This window comes from Vigna unguiculata, chromosome 1 (assembly GCF_004118075.2).
Source record: "Vigna unguiculata cultivar IT97K-499-35 chromosome 1, ASM411807v1, whole genome shotgun sequence".
In the NCBI taxonomy this organism is placed as follows: Eukaryota; Viridiplantae; Streptophyta; class Magnoliopsida; order Fabales; family Fabaceae; genus Vigna; species Vigna unguiculata.
This window is the reverse complement of record NC_040279.1, coordinates 20,614,282-20,634,777: the sequence shown is the minus strand read 5'-3', so window position 1 is coordinate 20,634,777 and position 20,496 is coordinate 20,614,282. Positions and strand designations below refer to the sequence as shown.

The 20,496-nt window shown below is 31.4% G+C and overlaps 1 protein-coding gene across 3 annotated transcripts; it reads left to right on the top strand.

Moving 5' to 3' along the window:
* Positions 1–15,783: 15,783 nt before the first annotated feature.
* Positions 15,784–19,955, top strand: LOC114175471 (serine/threonine-protein kinase PBS1-like). 3 transcript variants are annotated; one of them, XM_028060226.1, is made up of 5 exons: positions 15,784–16,264; positions 17,566–17,732; positions 17,846–18,035; positions 18,421–18,809; positions 19,169–19,955. In XM_028060226.1, the coding sequence occupies exons 1-5, from the start codon at positions 16,135–16,137 to the stop codon at positions 19,553–19,555; spliced, it is 1,263 nt and encodes a 420-aa protein (XP_027916027.1). In that variant the 5' UTR covers positions 15,784–16,134; the 3' UTR covers positions 19,556–19,955. The 3 variants fall into 3 exon arrangements, with proteins under 3 accessions (XP_027916027.1, XP_027916034.1, XP_027916038.1); XM_028060233.1 differs by lacking the exon at positions 15,784–16,264 and adding an exon at positions 16,616–16,692; XM_028060237.1 differs by lacking the exon at positions 15,784–16,264 and adding an exon at positions 17,066–17,082.
* The last annotated feature ends 541 nt before the right edge of the window (positions 19,956–20,496 follow it).

Sequence of the window (20,496 nt, the reverse complement as noted above, 5' to 3'; positions counted from 1 at the left end):
TAAGCACCTCATATACATATACCTTCTTATTTCTAATCTGAAATTGTTAAAGATTACAAAGTTTATTTTTGTTTACAGATTAATAAAAGTCCATTTTAATCTCAATTACTTGTCTAATGATATGAATTAGTGATTCAACACAATTTGTCTGGGTTATCTTCTTATTTAGTGCGGTTGGAGGTGAAAATAATTAAAATTTAAAATGACGACAACGGTCATATTTGCATTTTGTATTTTAAATTTTTTTATTAAATTATAAATAAAGTATAATTATTTATTTACTAAATTTATATTTAATTGTTAACTGTAATAAAATTGTATCCCTTAAAATTAACATATGGCATTAAAAAGAAAGGACACTGCATGTAGTAACAGTACATTTAGAACGTGGTATAATAAGTCAAATTAGGTTTGAGAAGAGTTATGCTGTATAAGTCATTAAACCTACCCTAAATTTAAGGGTTGTGCAGTGTGCTATAAAATTTTACTAAATTTTTTCTCCACCTTTTTACGATTTTTTTAGAAAAACATTTCCAGTTAATATTATGTGATTGGAAAAAAATGTTAAAATGAAACTTTGGTACCTCGTGAATACATTACTGAAATTGGTGGTGTTTTCCTTTTAAATGCACGACACTTCTAATTAAAAAACGACGTACAACTTGATTAACATATATTTCATAAGATTTGGTGAGTTAATTTTTTTAGGCCTTTTGATCCTACTTCACATACATGGTATAAGACAATAATTGTACTTAATTATTTGATAGAAAATATAAAACTGACTAAAGAAACGTAAGTAAGAAATGGTATAGAAAAATAATTTACTTAACTATTTGTAGAAGAAATAATAGAGCTAGCTAAAGGAAGTAGTCAATGTTCTAAATATGTAAGACTTGTTATTTTTCCTGTCTCATTTTAAGGGCCTATCCTAAGCAGATGGGCCTAAAGGTTGGCCTATAGGGTGTCAAGGCTCCTAAAGCAGCCAAGGTTCTCCATTCTGCACTCATTTGCAAGCATTCCCTTTCTCAAACACTATTTTCTCCTTGCAGAAGGCTCTGCTAGGGTTTAGCTCTGAGTTTTTGTCAAGTTAGCTCAAACTCATCCTCTTACTCCACATAAGTCATTTTCAACTTGTACTCTTCCATTCAGTCTTCTCTTCCACGATTTTCCAACTAGGGTTTTGTTATGGTGAGCTCATTTTAAAATTGTTCTACTGTTTCAGCTCTTGAACCTGCTCTTAGAGCTACTATGCTCAACTGTTGGGTGTCGGAGTCCCTTTTTCTAGCTAATTCTAGGTAAGGGAAGCTAGGATTTCATTATTTTAAGTCATTTTCGCATGGTTGGTCTGTTTATGTTATGGAGACTTGATTCACGATGTCTGTGGTATGAAAATGCATTGCTGGTGTTGTTTGGATGATTTTTCTGGCTTGGCACGCGTAAGAGTATGGGAGGTTCTGCTGATCTCGCCCAGGCGAGCTATTGGTCGCTCAAAATGAAAAGCTTTCGCCTAAGCGAGTAGCTCTCGCTTGAGCGAGAACAACTTTAACCACCATTCTCTTTGATTCGAGGGATCGCCTAGACGAAGTCCACTCGCCTAAGCGAGAGTAGTCTCGCCTGAGCAAGTTAGGCTAGCTTGAGCGAGGCCTCGACTTGCCCTTTGTTCGCAGTCTCGCCCAAGCGAGAGCAGGTAGCTTGAGTGAGGGGTTCCTCTTGCCTGAGCGAGAGCTCTATAGCTTGAGCGAGATTGACAAGGTTAAATGTGTATGTGTATGTTTCATGTGATTGGATGAGGTGTGCTTTAAACCGTTGAAGTTATGAGGCCATATACACTCTATATGATATAATTGGGGTTGGAAGTCGATGTGTTTGGTATAATATATGTTTGGATAGTTGGTTATTTATATATATTAGCATGAGATTGATATGCATGAAAACTCTATGATTGATTTGGTGAAACATGGACAAGTTATGTGTAGGACGTAATTCCATGACTCTCATAGTGGGCGCTTATGGTGCTGCCTCATCATATGGACGTAATTCCATGGACCCTCTTAGTGGGAGTCAATGGTGGTGCCTCATCTATTGGACTTAATTCCATGAACCCGGGGTGAGAGTTCATGGTGGTGCCTCATGTATGGACATAATTCCACGAAGGTATTGTGGTGGTGCCTGAAGGCCAGGACGTAATTCCACGAAGGCCTCGTGGTGGTGCCTCATGTATGGACGTAATCCCACGAAGGCCTCGTGGTGGTGCCTCACCGCTAGGACGTAATTCCACAGTCTGGTGGTGGTGCCTCATTGTACGTATCCGAATAGTCAAGTCTAAGAGTCTCAAGTGGTTTGGGTATAACATGTGTGGATGTCTGTTATTTATGTTTGATTTTTGAACTTACATGTTGAGTGTTATGATATAAGGATCTTTTACACTAGCTTACCATTTAGTTTGCTTGTATGTTGTGTGTGGCTTTCTCCATTGCGATGATCATCAATTTTATTGATGTGAGCATATGTGAGAACCCCTGGCAGTGGTAATGATAGTAGAGATGTTGCAGCTTGATGGTTATGGATGGGTATTGGGCTCACTATGGAGCCTACAACTGAAGGAGATTTAATAGTTTATGATTCTCTTCTCCTGGACAGGACCTTGTACCACCTTTAGAACTATTGTATTTAAGTTAGGCAGTGTGGTGTCCCTTTTCTTTTGTTATGATCAGGTTTGGGGTACTGTGTACCTTCATATCCAAATTTTCGTGCTCTCTGGATATTTAAGTATGTGGCGTTTTATTAAATTGGATTTATCTATTTAATTGGGATGTTACACTAAAAAATATAAGAGTTGTATAGAATTTTGAATAGTTAGTTATATTTGAAAAGAAACTCTTGGCCATTCGATATCATTTATTTTAACTCTTTCAATAAAGCCTCTGTAACCTTTTCTTCTGTAAGGGTACCTTTCTATATATGTTCTTCCATTCCAGTAAGCTTTATTCCTAGAATTATTAAGAATTACTGATTAAAACAAATTAAAATTATATGTAATATTAAAAAATATTATTTTATTTTTTACAAAATGTAAAAATAATATAAAATAATTTCCTTTATAAATTTTAATATGTTTTGTGGCTAATTGTTCTTTGCGTATAAAATAATAAATTTATAATTATATAATAAAATTGATATATTATAGTTTTCTTTTAAAATCTTATTTCTTCATAGTTGGAGTTTCATTTATTTTGGTGGGTTTACTTGCTTTAATTGTAGACTTCTTTCTTTAATTTTCGTAATCAAACTCACTTTAACATTTCAATCTTGCATAAGTTATATTTAGTGCTCTAAAAGTTGAATTTCTTATAATTGTTGGAAAGATATAGGTTAAATTACTTTTTTGTCCCTCTATTTGTCATGAAATTTTATTTTGGTCCTCAAGTTTTTCGTTGTCTCAATTTGATCCTCATTTTCTTAAAAATGACTCAATTTGGTCCTCACCGTTAACTTTGACCAGACGGTGGTAAGTCAACGCCACGTGTCAATTTCTGGTTTTTTTTTTTAATTTTTTAATATTTTTTGAATTTTTTTAATATTTTTGAATTTTTGAATTTTTTTTGAATTTTTTTTTAATTTTTGACACGTGTCACTTCACAGTTGTACCACGTGTCAAAGTGACTCAATTTGGTCCCTATATTTGTTTTTAGTTTCAATTTAGTCCCATTTTTGTAAAAATGAAGCAATATTGTCCTCCGTAGATTGAGACTCAATTTAATCTTCGTATACAACTTATGATGATATTCTTAATAAAATTGACATTTTTATTAAATATTTGTAGAAATATTTTTAAATAAGTTTTTTTTTAGTTTTATTATTAAACAAAGTTAAACCCCAAACTTAATTTCAAAAGTTAACAATTTTATCATCATATATAAAGGTATCAAGTGTATCATATTATACAAACTTAGTAAAAATTAAAAATCAAATAACTTGTCACACATAAGTTTAGGAACTAAATTTCAAGTTCAAAACAAAATCAAAGTCTAATGTTTTGTGTAGAATTTAAAGTTAATTTAAAATATTTATAGAAATATTTAATAAAAAAATTAATTTTAGTAAGAATATCACCATAAAATTTATAAAAAAGTAAATTTAGTAACCATTTAAGGAAGGATAATATTGCTTCATTTTTACAAAAATTGGGACTAAATTGAAACTAAAAACAAATATAGAGACCAAATTGAGTCAGTTTGACACATGACACAACTTTGAAGTGACACGTGTCAAAAATAAAAAAATTAAAAAAAAATTTAAAAGAATTTTAAAAAAATTAAAAAAAAACAGAAGTTGACACGTGGCGATGACTTTAACACCGTTTGGTCAAAGTTAACGGTGAGGACCAAATTGAGTCATTTTTAAGAAAATGAGGACCAAATTGAGACAACGAAAAACTTGAGGACCATAATGAAATTTCATGACAAATAGAGGGATCAAAAGAGTAATTTCACCTAATTATTATTAGTACGCTTTTAAAAATTAAAATTTTAAAGTAGTTATATATATATATATATATATATATATAAGATAAATAGTTTAATTGATTATAAATTGTTTCTTTGAATTATAAAATATTTGTTAATATTTTTGTATTTTTGTGTATACCGTAATAATTTTTATGTGATGATTAAAACTTCTCTTTCTTCTTCTTCTTCCAACTTTCAAAAAAATGTCTCAATTAAATCTTTTTTAGAAAAAAATATTAATACAGTTAACTTTATTTATAACTTTTACCATTAAATTTTATTATAAATATCAATACTTATTTTGTAAGTATAGGTCATTTTAAATATCAATACAGTTAATGATGTTAATAATTTTTTTCTAAAAAGGACATAAGTGAAACATTTTTTCAAAAAGTTGCAATTCACTTATTATCCTTTCATCAATTTAATGAGAAATAATAGTATTTTATATTTTTAAAAGTTAATTTTGTAGGAACATATAAAAGCATAAAACAATATTTAAGTTATTACTTTAATTATTTATATTAATAAAATAACAACTTTAATAAAGTTGATTTAATTTATTAATCTCTCACTGTCTACCATTACATCAATAAATAGATAAACAAATAAATAATATATATATATATATATATATATATATATATATAATATAATATAAAATATTTTGTGATAACTAATATGTCCTAAAAATTTATAATGAATTTAATAAATTGGAAAAAAATCCTGTAAGAGATTCGATAAAAGGTGAACTATGTCACATATGCTTACACTTATTTTTTTATGTAAATTTATGCTTCATGATTTTATTGATTGTTTTTATTTTATGGAAAATTTGAATAGTATTTCTTATGTTATGTTACCAACACGTAATATGTGTAACATCTCATTTAATAGATAAATCTAACTAAATAAAACATCGCACATATTATAATATCCAAGAGCACGAGACTTAAAGTATAAAGATCTTACAATCATCCAAATATACTCAAAAGGAAAAACGAAGGCACTACACAATGTTAGGAACAAAATATAAAAGTTCACAGTTATCTGACACAAGCTTGTGCATAAGCAAAATATGGCATATGCAACAGTGCCTACAGGGAGTACTCCAAGGAAGGAGACTTAAAGTATAAGGATCTTACAATCATCCAAATATACTCAAAAGGAAAAACGAAGGCACTACACAATGCTAGGAACAAAATATAAAGGTTCACAGTTATCTGACACAAGCTTGCACATAAGCAAAATACGACATAGGTGAAAATGCCTACAGGGAGTACTCCAAGGAAGGAGATTCCACCTAAGTCGGGCTACACTGCAGAGTTTCCATCACCCTGACGACCACTAGGGGTTTCCACATCTGCTCACATCAATAAATTGATGATCATTGCAAAAAGGGAAAACCACACACATTACAAACACAAGCAAACAAAAAGGGTAAGCTAGAGTAAAAAGGTTTTATCATACAATTGAAAAAGCAATTTAAAAGTCAAAGATACATGAATCAACCAATCATGTGATAGTAAACAAGCAAAACTCTAAGACTCAATTATCCGGATACATATAAATAGTCAGATTCACTGCATGCTTGCACTCGTGGTGGCCTCTATTGCTCTACAAAGCCATTCCCAATGGGTTTCACCCTACCACGCACAATGTTAGCCTTCAAACATTTAAGGCCATTATCCTGCCAAAGACTAGGGCATCCTGCTACTCTCGCCACTTGAGTCAGTACGCTCTACTTGAGACTAATTGATTCTTTAGAGCTTCAGAATGCAATCCTTACTTGAATCCTTAATTATATACTGAGGCACCACCACGAAACCTTACTAAGAGGTTCGTGGAATTACGTCCATTGCCTAAGGCACCACCATGAGCTCTCACTAAGAAGGTCATAGAATTACGTCCATTACATGAGGCACCACCATGAGATATCACCAAGAGATTCATGGAATTATGTCTATTACCTGAGGCACCACCATGAGATCTCACCAAGAGATTCATGGAATTACGTTCATTACATGAGGCACCACCGTGAGATCTCTGATAATGTTAATTTTTACCATTATCCAAGCTATATTTCATTAGCAAAATCATCTCTTCTAAAGCTTTTAACCTACTTAATCCTCAATTTTACCTTACTTTTGTAAATAAATACATTGTGGGTTACATTGATCTAAATATACCACTAATCCCCATTTTTGTGTCCTTTTTGCAGATGGGAAGCTTTGTTCCAAAAATCCAGACTAATGAGTGACGCGGAATAGCAAAGAGAGAAGAAAAATGTCAACAGGAAGCGCCTGGCGACGCGAAGCCAGCGCCAGGGGGAACAGACCGCCAGCCACGCGCTAGCCAAGCGCTACTGTTAGTCATCGCCTGACGGCACTTGGTCACCGCCGGGCGGTAGCGGGAAGACTTGCCCCCTGTTTGGTGGCTTGCGCCTGGCGGTGAGACCCTTCCGCCAGGCGCCAATGTTTGCTGATGTGGCAAGTTGGCTCTTTTTCTTCTGTTTTCGCGAGGGGAAAAAGGATCTTTGGCATTTTGGAGGCACGAAGAACACATTTGGAGAGCTTTGAGGAGTGTTAGGGCTTGTGGAAACAGCTCCATCTTCCTCTTTGTATCTCTTTCTCTTCCTTTTCTTCCATTTTTAAGCTTGAGCTCTCCATGGCAATGGAGAGCTAAACCCATTTTTTGTTGGGATTAGATGTAGCCACGAAACTCTTGTGTAAATGCAAATGTTTTGATTATATATATGACTGTTTCATTAATTGCTAGTCTTCTTATTTCTTCACTTAAAGCTTGCATGATTTTTGGTTCATTGGGTGTGGAAATATCTTTTGAAACCTAGATTTGAAATAAGAAAACTCAATGGAGCTTGTACCTAGGAATGGAGCTTGACCCATTGGTTGTCTTAAACCTTTGTGCATAAAGCAAATTTGCTTATTAAGAGTTCAAGGAATTGGCTTTTAATAAGGAAATTTAGGCTCAATCTATTAAGGAATTAGGGTTTGAGTAATATTATGGGTTGGCATTAGCATATTAATGAAGAGGATGTTAAATTGTAGTTGCATGAGAGCATAGTTGGTGAATTCTAACCCCGACAATATCAAGTCATATCATTTCTAATCTTTTCCATTCACTAAATGCCTTTAACTTCCAAAGTTCAATTTTAATTATTTATGCAAAGTTTAATTTCATACATTGAAACTCAAAATATGGATTTATTCATTAGTTTAAATTAGTCACTAATTACGCAATTAATTAGTATACACGAGTCTCTTGGGAAACGATATCCCGGTCTTACCGGTTACTACTTACGCAACTTGGTACACTTGCCAAAGTCTTAACAATCTCACCAAGAGATTCATGGAATTATGTCCAAATCCATACCATAGCCATGTCTCACTAACTAATCATAGAATTAACGTGCATAACAATCTCATGCCAATATTTAACCAACAATCTCATCATTTTTCATACGTACAATCATACCAAGCTCATCAATTCCAATCCCAATATATCAAATAGAGCATACATAGCATCATACTTGAACCGTTTAAAGCACAAATCATCCAATCACGTGAAACACCCACGAATACAATCAACTTCTATCAATCTCGCTCAGGCTAAAGAGCTCTCACTCAGGCGAGAGGAACCCCTCGCTCAAGCTACCAACTCTCGCCTGGGCGAGATTGCACACATAAGGCATGTCAAGGTCTCACTCAAACTAGCCCATCTCGCTCAAGCGAGTGGTCTTCGCTTAGGCGAACCCTCAAAATAGAGAGGGGGTGAGTTGTTGCTGTTCTCGCTTAGGTGAGAGCTCCTCGCTTAAGCGAGAGCTTTCATTTTGAGTGACCAACTCGCTCGCTTGGGCAAGTTCAGCAGAACTCACTACTCTCTCTCGTGCGGAACCAGATTCAAATCATCACAACAGTACAAGCAACATATTTTCACGCAACCAACAACATATATCAAGCACCCAAAACATAGAATCAACCAAACATGCATAAGAACTTGAAAACAGTAAAACCCTAGCTTCCTTTACCTGAACAGGGGCTAGTAGACAATGGTAAACACCCAACAACGAGCACCATAGCTCCGGGAACAACTTTGTGAGTTGAAAATACTAACACCAGAACCAAAACAGGGTTGCTACGATGAACTTAGTTGGAAACACGAAAGTAAAGCTAGAGAAGAGAAGATATGGGTTGAAGACCAACTTACGTGAAATAGGAATGGAGTTCAACTAGCTCGATGAAGACCGGAGCCAAACCCTAGCAAAGCTCTGTTGGAGAAGAAGTGGCAGTGAGAAAAGGAGCTATTTTTACAAAGTGTGGCAGAATGAGAGGGTTAGGGTTAGAAAAGGGTTTTGGACACCTTATGGGTTGGCCCTTAAGTCCAATAGTTAAGGCCAAGCCCTTAAACATAAGAGTAGAAAAAGTGGGTCTTACAATATGAATTCATTGACATAGATGATATAACACCCTAAATTAATAGAGATATTAAGCATTAAACCTCACAAGTATAGTCATATACTTAAACACTAAATCACATATGTATAATCATATACTCTAAATTATTTACTAATTTAAAATGCTCCATATAATTGATTTAATCACCCAGTATAATTATATCATATTAGAATATTCTTCATTCTAAATATACAAAGTTCTTCAAAAGAAATTTCAATATTCACTACAAAATATTCTGTAAATTGTGACAGTTTTAATATGATTGTTGTTTAAAACCGTCATTTTTTACCACATAATACGACACTTTTAGAATTGTCACATTTCACATGCATAGTTTAAACTGTCATATTTTATGACGTTTATAATTGTCATTTTTTAATAAATCTGAATTTTTATTTTTTTCCTAGTTCCTTTTATTTTTTAATAAATCATTCCCTCCTTTTTCCTTTTAACACTAATTTTCCCTATACTCTCCCTCCACCATTGCTCGTTGCATAAGCACTGCCATTGCATCAAACCTCATCAACAACACATCTCAACCTCACCATCACCGTCGTCGTCATTGTAAGACCCGAGAAAATTAAATAAACAATTATTTACTAAATGCGGGTAGTAAGAGCCTTTAGGGCATTTAATACGAATTATTATGATGTGGAAAAGTACTAACTCAAGTGGTTGAGAGTACTTAGTTGTGTTGAGAGGACTTGGGTTTGAATCCTATGTATGCCAATTGTATGATATTTTAAAATATGCATTATTTTAATGTTATGATTGAATGTGAGTAGTGATAATGTAATCCTAAAAGTGTAGGAATTATCACGAAACATGAATTGGTTGAATTGGTTGTGCATTGACTTTGTAATTAAGTGGTTGTGAGTTCAAACCTTGCTAAGAACGAATTTAAATTTTGTTTTGCCAAAATTTCTTTTGGCATGGAGATGAAAAGGCAGAGTAAAACCTAGCTAAATGGAGACTTGGTAAGGGGGTGTAAATGACTATTCTGAGTGCATTGTGAGAGGGGCCGATCAGAACAATTACCTACAACAAAGGCATAAGGATTTCAGACTAAATTGGTGGAGAAAACAAAGGAGCACGTTTGGGGATCACAAAATAAGCTTGGGATTTCAAATTGAGCAAGGATTAACAAGTAATGGGAGTTGTTTATATATTTTTTAATCGTGTTCAATATATTGTGCCTTGTATTAACATAATTGTATGAACCTCATTCTGTTTATGCTGTTTTTCTACAAAATTCTGGGTTGTCGCCCAAAAACCGCTTGGCAGGCATGGATGTGCTGCCAGGCGACCCATTAGTTGTGGCCCATTTTCTAGGTTCTGTTATGGACCGCCTGGCGGCGATGAACTACTGCCAGGCGACATATCACTAATTTTGGGTCTATTTTGATGTTGTTGTGCGAGAGTCACTTTGACTCCTGGAATTGGTTTGTTTAAACCCTATTGGGTGCCTTACTACTATCGAACTTATGAAAATTATGGGTGTGGCAAAAGTTTGGAAAACAATTGTGCATGATCAATCATGAACACATGTTCGAATTTTGGAAGGGAGTGAATTGGAGTTGATTCCAGAGAGTAAAGGTCAAATGAATATTAAGAATTAAATTGGGAAGGGAAGTCCAGTAAAGTATATGCGAATTGGTGTATTTTGGTTCATTTAGCAAAAAGGATACATTCTAGAAAGGGGCTGAATTACTTGCAGGTATGGAAAAACTTAGGTTTTTGCTTGGCGCTGATACACCGACTAGTGGCGCCCTGTTTGCCGCCAGGCGACGACGAGAAGAAGGTGCAGTTTTGCGAATTTGAGTGGTTGGCAACGAGGGAAGAAAACCATGGAAGTGAATGCTAAAATGAAATTAGGTGATGAAGTGGGAAGGGATAATACACGAGTATTAATAGAAAATGAGACTAGTGAAGGGAAGTGATGATATGTTGTATGTCTATGCGTAGTTGTAAGACTGGTAATGAAAGAAAGGGAAATGTTAATTCTAATTGCAATTTCAAGTGCTAGAAAGCTTAAGTTTTCTTTAGGTTGGTGCCCTTGGGATGTGTGATGGTCAAGCCTTAGTGAGTTAAGGAATCAATCTTAAATTGTGCAGCTTAATGAGAAGAGAATTGAATAAAAGGGTTGGTACTATTGGTAGTGCAGTAGAAGTAGGTTGCCTAATTTTAAGATATTGGATTGGTAGTTCTTATCTTAAGTTTGATTAAGCCATTAGCCAGGTGAATCATGTGCCTAGAATATGTGAACCTATGAATATGAGTTATAGGTAATTGAATTGATTGTTGTATGGATGGGTAATTAGCATAATGTCCTGATAAGTGAGGGTGTAGTGATCCATTTGGTAGTATTTTGGATTAAGGAACGACCTAACTTGAGTGCTAAAACCAGTAGAATTTCGCTACTGGACACGGGTGTGTGCGCCAGGTGATAGGAGCATCATGGAGGTTCCTACACAACATGGCGCTTGGTGGCAATGTGTGCTCCGCCAGGTAATTGTGCATATTTATATGTTTTGATTTTTACATGAACTAATTAAAATTATTTTTAAAATTTTTATAATTGTTATTTTTACACTGATTCAAACATTTGTGTACAAATTATTGAATTTTACACATTTTAAAAATATACAATTATTTGAAATATAAATTCAAATAAAAAATAATATTAAAGTACGATGTAATAAAATATCAATATAATTTATGATTTTTTTTCTATTAATATTATTTTCTATTAACAACTTTAAAATAATTTTAAATAAATTTCAATGTAAAATATTAATTAAATAAACTTAATCTTGTTAAAAATGTTTACTTGAAATATCAACTTTGATAAAAATATTTGTGTACATTTGTATAGAAATTAAATTTGATTTCAAATTGGAGAAGGGACCAAATTGAGATAGTAGAAATGACACCTGACATATAAGTGATACGTGTCATTGTCTCTGCCACATCACACATCACTCTGTCACTACTACGTGACATAATGACAGCTTGACACGTGGCAAATTTTGTATTTTTTTTAAAAAAAAATCAAAAATCAAAAATCAAAAAAAAAAAAGTCAAAAAATCCAAAAACTGACACGTGGCACCCCTTAACGATATTACTGGAAGAGACCAAATTGAGACAAAAAAAAAATTAGAGGAATTAAATTAAAATTTTACTACGAATGGGGACCAAAGACATAATTAAACCTAATAATTATTATAGGTAATTGTATTGATTACATAATTTAAAATAATAAATTAATTATGTTTAACATTTTGAATATCTTAATTAATATTATATATACAGAGAGAGGTTGTATTTTTTTATTAATTAAATTCAAAGTATATATTACAAAACATGTATATTTATAATAATCAAAATTTAATAAACAGATATTTTAGTGTTGAAAGACCAACGTTCTCTAAATAAATATCTAATACAATAAAAACTAAAAAACAAAATGCTAACAAATTTCTTATAAATGAAAAAGAAGGTTAAATTTTTTCCATAAATACTGTGTTAACAAATTAAAATTATGAAATATATTTTAATTTTACCTTTATTATTTATTATTTATTTTCTTTAGTTTACCAAGTGTTTTTTTTTAATTTTATAAAAATTTAATTAAAAAATTTATTTGGTAATTTATCCACTTAAACTATTTTCAATAAAGTCTAATAACAATGTTTAATATTTTATTAGTAACATGTTCATCAATATTTTTTTTTCTATTAATAGCTAGTGTAAAGATATATTTTTCGTAAATGTATGTTATTTGTTTTTTAAAATTTTTCATGATGACAAAAATTAATAAATTTATTACCATTATAATTGTAAAAGTAAATTTAAATAAATTTTACAATATTTTATTATAGATAATGTTTATTCTTTATAAATAATTCTTTTTATTATAATAATTATTCTAGCTTAAAATGTTCATAAATTTTAGAAAAAATAAGTTAAATTAAAAAAGTTGAAAAAAAAAATAAAAAATAAAAATGATAAATAATCATTTTAATTTAAAATAACACTTCAAAGATAAAAATAGGAATATATATATATATATATATATATATATATATATATATATATATATATCAGAAGAGAAAATCCTATTTAAATAATAATAATAATAATAATCATATATATTAATTAATAAATAATATAAACAATTTATTCAAAGATAATTTATCCCCTTAAATTATTATTAATAAAATCTAATAATAATATTTAATACTTTATTAGTGACATGTTCATCAATATTTTTCCTGTTAATAGCTAGTGTAAGATATATATTTCGTGTCTTATATTCAACTTGTTTTAATGATGATAAAAATAATAAATTTATTATTATAATTATAAAAATAAATTCAAATAATTTTTGTAATATTTTATTGTAGACACTATTTATTCTTTTTAATTAATTTTTTATTACAATAGTTATTTTAGTTTAAAAAAGTTCATAAATTGTAGAAAAAAATTTCAAAGTGAAACAATGATTAAATTTTAAAAAAATAAAACATAAAATTAGTGAAATAATTATTTTGATTTAAAATAGTACTTAAAGAGTAAAATTAAAAATAATATATGTACATCAAGGAAATCTTCTTTAAATAATAATAATAATAATAATATAAAATATCTTTATATAATAATATAGAATAGTATAGAAAAATAATTCCATATTAACTTTAGTTAAAATTTTAAAATTTAAGTTACTTTTCGATGTAACATTCAAATAAAACGATGCAGTTTTTCTTTTAAAACTTTCTTCCCATTCATACAATATTTGCCAATAAATGAAGTATATAAATATATTACATTTATATAATTATCTTTTATTATATTTTATTATAAATTAAGATAATATAATAAAAATGATAAAATATAAATTATAATAACAATAATTATAATAATAATAAAATAAATAATATTATCAATATTATTGTTAATAATAATATAAACAATAATAAATAAATAATAATAATCATCCAACTTTATTAATTAAAATAACTCTTCAATTTATTAAAGTTATTATATCACTTTTCAATTTTCCTCATCTCCTTTCCTTTAATCTAAACACTCACCTCCTTTTCTTCTAAAAAAAAAATCCATTTTCTAAATTTATGTTAAAAAATAAAAACACCAAAGTTTATATTTTAAAATATACCGTTTCATAAAATAAAATATATATAAATTATCCCATTAAATTACACTCATATATATATATATATATATATATATATATATATATATATATATATATATATAAATATTTAGCATGAATAATTATTAATATCCAATCAAGAAACAAGCAGACTACTTTTTTTTGACAACCATAAAACATTCTTCCTATAATCCTAAATACAATAACATTAATTGTTACTTAAATTATTTAGTTACTGAAAATATATTGTTGAAAGTTTTTATTCAGAAGTAAGGAGTATAAATATAGCCATGTTTTAATTTATAAAGAAATTATACTATACTTTTCTTTACTAATTATAATACATTGTTTTTAATTTTTTGTTTCTTTTCATAAGATTTTTTTCCCAATTTTTTATTGTACTAATTGTTTTTTTACAGAAGAAATATCATTATTTTAATTCTCATAATAAATTTTATGAATTATGTTTTACTCTTTTATGAAGATTGAAAAATTTAAGATTTAGTTTAAAAAATAGAATTTTATTGTTATTATTCTTCCTACAAATATTAATTATTAACGTATAGAAAATTATTACAATATAATCTAATTGTAAATGTTCATTGATATTACTTTTAAGTTAATTATTATAAAAAGCTTTCTATTGATATCTTTTTCATTATAAACTATCTAATAATTTTATAATAATTAAGCTTTGTTTAAACCGATATAAATTATACCACAAATATTTATTTTACTTTATCTTTTAGTTAAATTAAATTAAACTGCAATAATCTTTTATGTTTATCACAAAATTATATTGTTTTCTGTCTATAAAAAAAATTTGTTCTATTAAATATATTTTTCACCTTCTCAAATAACTCACCATATTTCACATAAACTAGTCTAGTATTCCACCTTTAATACAAACATTTAACTTAAAATTTATTATATTTCATATTTTCTTATAAATTTAGTTTCATAAACAACATTTTTTTTCAAATAAATACATTTATAATTGATTGATGACAGCAAGGTTAACCCAACACATTTATTTTATACAAATTACAATCTATTAACTTAAATCAACTTTTGATTCATATAGTATTCCCATGTGTAGTTTTTGTTCACATACAAATTTAACAGCACATTGGGTATTATAAGTTTACAAAATTAAACACTTTTAGTTCAACATAACATATGTTTTTTGGTAATAAAAAATATGAATTTTATTTGTCATAAAAAATATTAAAACTTATGAGTAAACATTATAATTATTATCATTACTTCACTTCATCTTTTGAAAACCATATTAATTTTAGAGAATTAATAAAATTCCATATTTTTAGTGTAGCTTGAGCTGACTAAAGAAAAGATGCATGATCCACCCAGCAACCTTAAATTGAGCACCCAAGTGCAAGAGCATGAGAGACAAATGTGGCATATTGCAGGCAGAACAGGTTTTGAGAGAAAGTACAGTACACATACGTCAGAAACCCAATAGACATGCATGTCATTGTACAAACAAACTCTTCTCTTACCCTACACACAATCCCCACAAAATTTCCTTCTAAGGAAACAAATAAACATTTATTATCATTACTGGAATTATTTAAAATCTGTGCGCAATTCAACCAGCTAATTTTATTTTTCCATTTATATTACACTACCACCCTCATTTTATGAATTCTTTTCCTTTTACACCAAGAAACCGCAGCAGCACACTTAGCATGGTTGCTGCAACGTGTGTGTGATGTGGGAGTGGGGCAGATTCCGTTGAGATCTGTGTGAGCACGCATTCGTTTTTCGCCGTCGTTCTTTTCCAAACAAGAATATTCTTCTTTTGTGATGTTCTGGGAATTGAACTGAATTTCAATAAATCCCTCTGTTTGCGTGGTTTTCTCTTTCTTCTCTGTGTCTGTGCCTACTGTTTTATGCGACTGGGGACACTGAGAAAGCAGAAACTCTGCATTTTGGCTCAGAATTCTCTTATAGATGGGTAGTAGCTGCCCTTGTTTCGGGTCGAGGAAGAAGGGCAAAGAGAAGAGTGTCAAGGGACGGGACGAGGAAAACAAGAATCGCAAATCTGTAAAGAACACCAATGATGTCTCTGAGAGTTCTCCAGGTTATCTTTTTTCTAAAGATTCAATCTTTCAAAAAGAATTTTTTAATTTTTTGTCAATTTTTTTGGACGGGTTTGGGTTTTAAGTCACCATAGGGGACAAATAGGTTTTTAGGTGATGTTTCTAATGATTATTGCTTATAGTTCTCATCTCACTTGATTCTTATCTTAGGGTGAAAGAAAAGAGGTCTTGGTTGGATGTTGTTGTCTTGGGGTATTTTTTTATTTGAAAATTGAAGTTCTGATTCTGTACACTGTACACTGTACAAAACTCAGTACCTTACCCCCAAAATCAATTAAAAAACTAAAGGGACTGTTCAGATTTCATGCCCCGCTTAAATGCCTTTTTCAGTGTTCCTACTGTGTTGTTTTTCACTCTAGTATTGGGGAAGCACAAGCATGCATGTTAAATTCTGGAAGAAATTTTTTATGTGGGAATTTTATGAATTGATTGTCACTAGCCCCTGAGTCTCTGTTTCATATGATATGCATTCTTTTAGGTCTATGGGAAATTTGACATAGTGATTGCTGGCTATTCAACTTGGTCTACACATTTGAGTGGTCTCATTTCTGTATCAAAAGAATATCACATCAGCCTTTGTTGCATAGAACCACCTTCACATTTTGGAATCAATTTAGTAAGATACCACAGCTGTTGACTACAGATTCTGCTAGGAAAATAACTCATCTCCCTCCCTTTTATAGGCAACTTAGAAAATCACTGCGGTCCAGCCAAAGGAATGGTCCTTTTTCGTGAATTCATCGATTCTTCAGTGGCCCTGTTTTGTTTCACAGGAACTGATTATAGATAGTTTTTCGTGGTAACTGAGCACATCCTGATTATCAGAATTTCCTTCATTCTCTTCTAATCTTTCCCAAGAGGGGAGATAGATGTCCTGAGTTTTTCTTGGCTTAGTTTCATCTTGTTTAGCAATTCTTTGACATGATAGAGTTATACAAAGATGATCACTTGTTTATAAGCTGCTGGAAAGCTCTGTCAATTAATTTTGCATAGTTATTTTTGAAGACAAAATTTAATATCTCCTATGTATCTCTTGAGCAAATAATTACTTAAAAGTTTTACACTTCTACAATAAGTTAATATTAAACTCATCAACTAGACGTGTAGGCACATATATAATTAGTCCAAATTACTTAATAGGAACTTGGGTATTTTGGGGTATCTATGTTTCACATTGAGCAATATGTTTATGTAAAAATGTTGTTATAGTTTTAAAAGCGAGATCCCTTTTTATTGTTGCTTTGCTTGTATACTTTAGTGATCATAACTTGGTTTGATACAGGAAATGGACCAGAAGAAAACCCAATAGAGGATGGAGAAAGTTCTCATAAGGCTCGGATATTTACCTTCCGAGAGCTTGCAACAGCAACAAAAAGTTTTAGAGATGAAACCTTTATTGGGCAAGGTGGATTTGGCATTGTTTACAAGGGAATAATTGGGGAAAATCAGGTATAGCTTGATGGATGGATTTTCTTTGTTCCGTTTCTTCATTTTCTATACCCATCAGTATGTTCCATTGCTGTGCAATATAATTCTTTTAACAAGCTACAGGATTTGATCAGGTTGTAGCTGTTAAAAGACTTGATACTACAGGTGTGCAAGGGGAGAAAGAATTTCTGGTGGAAGTTCTCATGCTTTCCCTTCTACGCCATCCCAACCTGGTTAATATGATTGGTTACTGTGCTGAAGGGGATCAACGTCTTCTTGTGTATGAATACATGGCTTTGGGATCCCTAGAATCTCATCTTCATGGTATAACACTATAAAGCAACCTTTTTCTTCAATGCCAAATTCATGAAAGGATGAAATAATATATAATTCATGAAGTTAACACCAGTTAGTTCTAAAGCAGACAACAGTAGTTTTAAAACCAAATTTCAGTACTACATTAACATTTAGTTTCACTCCATGTGTTTCTTTATGGTTGGGATGGGTGGGGGGTTCTACATTATTAACTGAGCTGAAGAGGGGTGCTACTAATTAGTTCAATAAGGCAATGTTTAATGTCACATGTTAATGCTCTAGAGCTTAATGTAACTACTACTGTATCTTCTCTGTTCTTGACGTGCGTCTTTATTCACCATAAGTACATTTAAATCTTTGTATCTTTTTAGTATCTGTTTATGGTTATTTGCAGATGTTTCTCCTGATGAAGAGCCACTTGATTGGAATACCCGAATGATAATAGCTTGTGGGTCAGCAAAAGGGCTACATTATCTGCACGATGAAGCAAAGCCTTCTGTTATATACAGGGATCTTAAAGCATCCAATATACTATTGAATGAAGATTTCCTTCCAAAACTTTCTGATTTCGGGCTTGCAAAATTTGGTCCAACCGGAGATCAATCATATGTTGCCACTAGGGTCATGGGAACACAAGGTTACTGTGCCCCTGAATATGCCACTAGTGGAAAATTAACGAAGAGATCTGACATATACAGTTTTGGGGTTGTGTTACTGGAACTAATTACTGGACGCAAAGCATATGATGATAACCGTGGCCCTGAAAAGCTTCTGGTAGACTGGGTAAATTCCTATATTGATTATGTTTTGTTCCATTTCTAGTCCATGATGAATGACACAAAACTTTACTTTCTCCTTTATTTGTCTCCTTTTTCACTCTTGGTTTTTTCCAAGTTTTCATTGTGTACTTGAAAGAGGAAGAAGCTGAGTTATAAATCAGCTCTTGTTATCTAACCCTTCTCTCAGAATATTACGTGATTTCTCTACTTGCATCCAAAATGGCTAAATGTTATCCAATGTCTTAGTTTTGAGAAGTTTATGATTGTATAAGGAATCACAATTTGAGAAAAGATAATGGTTTCAGTTGGCTATGAGAAAACATAGTACTTACAGACAAGGTTGTTTTTTCCTAACATATGTAGGCACGTCCAATGCTGAGAGACAAAAGGAGTTTCCCAAGATTGGTGGATCCACGGCTTCAAGGGAAGTACCCAGCATCATGTCTACCGATGGTGATTGAATTGACCGCCATGTGTCTTCGTGAAGAGCCACGTCAACGGCCTAATGCAGGTGATATAGTGCAAGCTCTGGAATTCTTGTCATCCAAGCAATACTCCCCAAAAGCGCTCAACACAGTGAACAACACAACTGAGATGGAGAGTGCAGTGTCCCCAAATGAAACAACACCCATTTTTCCAAAAGAATCACTGAGAGAGCGAGCTGTTGCAGAAGCCAAGCTCTGGGGGGAGACATGGAGGCAGAAACGACAAAGCGAGCAAAACAGTCCTAAGGAACCACAGGGGTTGTGATTCAACATCGTACCAAACAAGATTCAACATACTTCAACTACAGAAAGACACAGAAAGGAGACATTTGATGCAGATTGCAATTGGCTGGTATCTGAAAAGGTACAGGGAAAGTACACAAACTTCAGAGGATAATCTGTTCAAGATTTTAAATGTAGCTTAATAAAGCTAGTTGGCCATCTTTTTTCTTAAATTGTTCTGTTTTGGCACTTGTGAACTTAGGCTCAACTTGACATGCTTTCACATGAGGTTTCAGATTACATGGTTGCTCTTGATTTGCTGCTCTGAGAAATATGATACTTTACTTGTATTTCTATGTTTTAACATACTTAATGTTGCTGGAGCTGGAAACAAACACAAAACTTTCAAGAAAAATAAATAGCAAACAGATTGGATTGCTGAATTTTCCTTGTCTGTGGCATGAAATAGACATTTAAGCTAATGTTTTTGCCCAGAAAAATCTGTATATCTGTTCAGATGCAAATGCAAATTCCTGTCTGCAGACTCTACTAGAATATTGAACATGTTTACGGTTTAATTCTAGAGTAGACATTGGTGCTGTCAACTGTTTGGTAGTCTTTACAGAAACCTTTATTAACAGTTTACATGTGGGCATTTTGAACATGGCTCATTCAATCTTATCACATGCAAAGGTTCAAGCATTTATAGCAAGTGTTATCTGTTTGGTCCTCGCTACTTTACCAGTGATTGAAAATTAGTCACTTCGTAGATACTCAAAATGATATGTATTATAATGACAAATAATATTAGTAATATTATCATCTGTGGAAAATATTCCAGCACTCCTCAATAAATATTTTTAATTGTTTTAAAGTTATTACAAATAAATTTTTCCTTTTAAGATTATTATTATTATTATAATATTTTAACTTATTTTTTATTTCATTGGATCCTGTTCTCATTAATATTTGAGTTGCAGACAA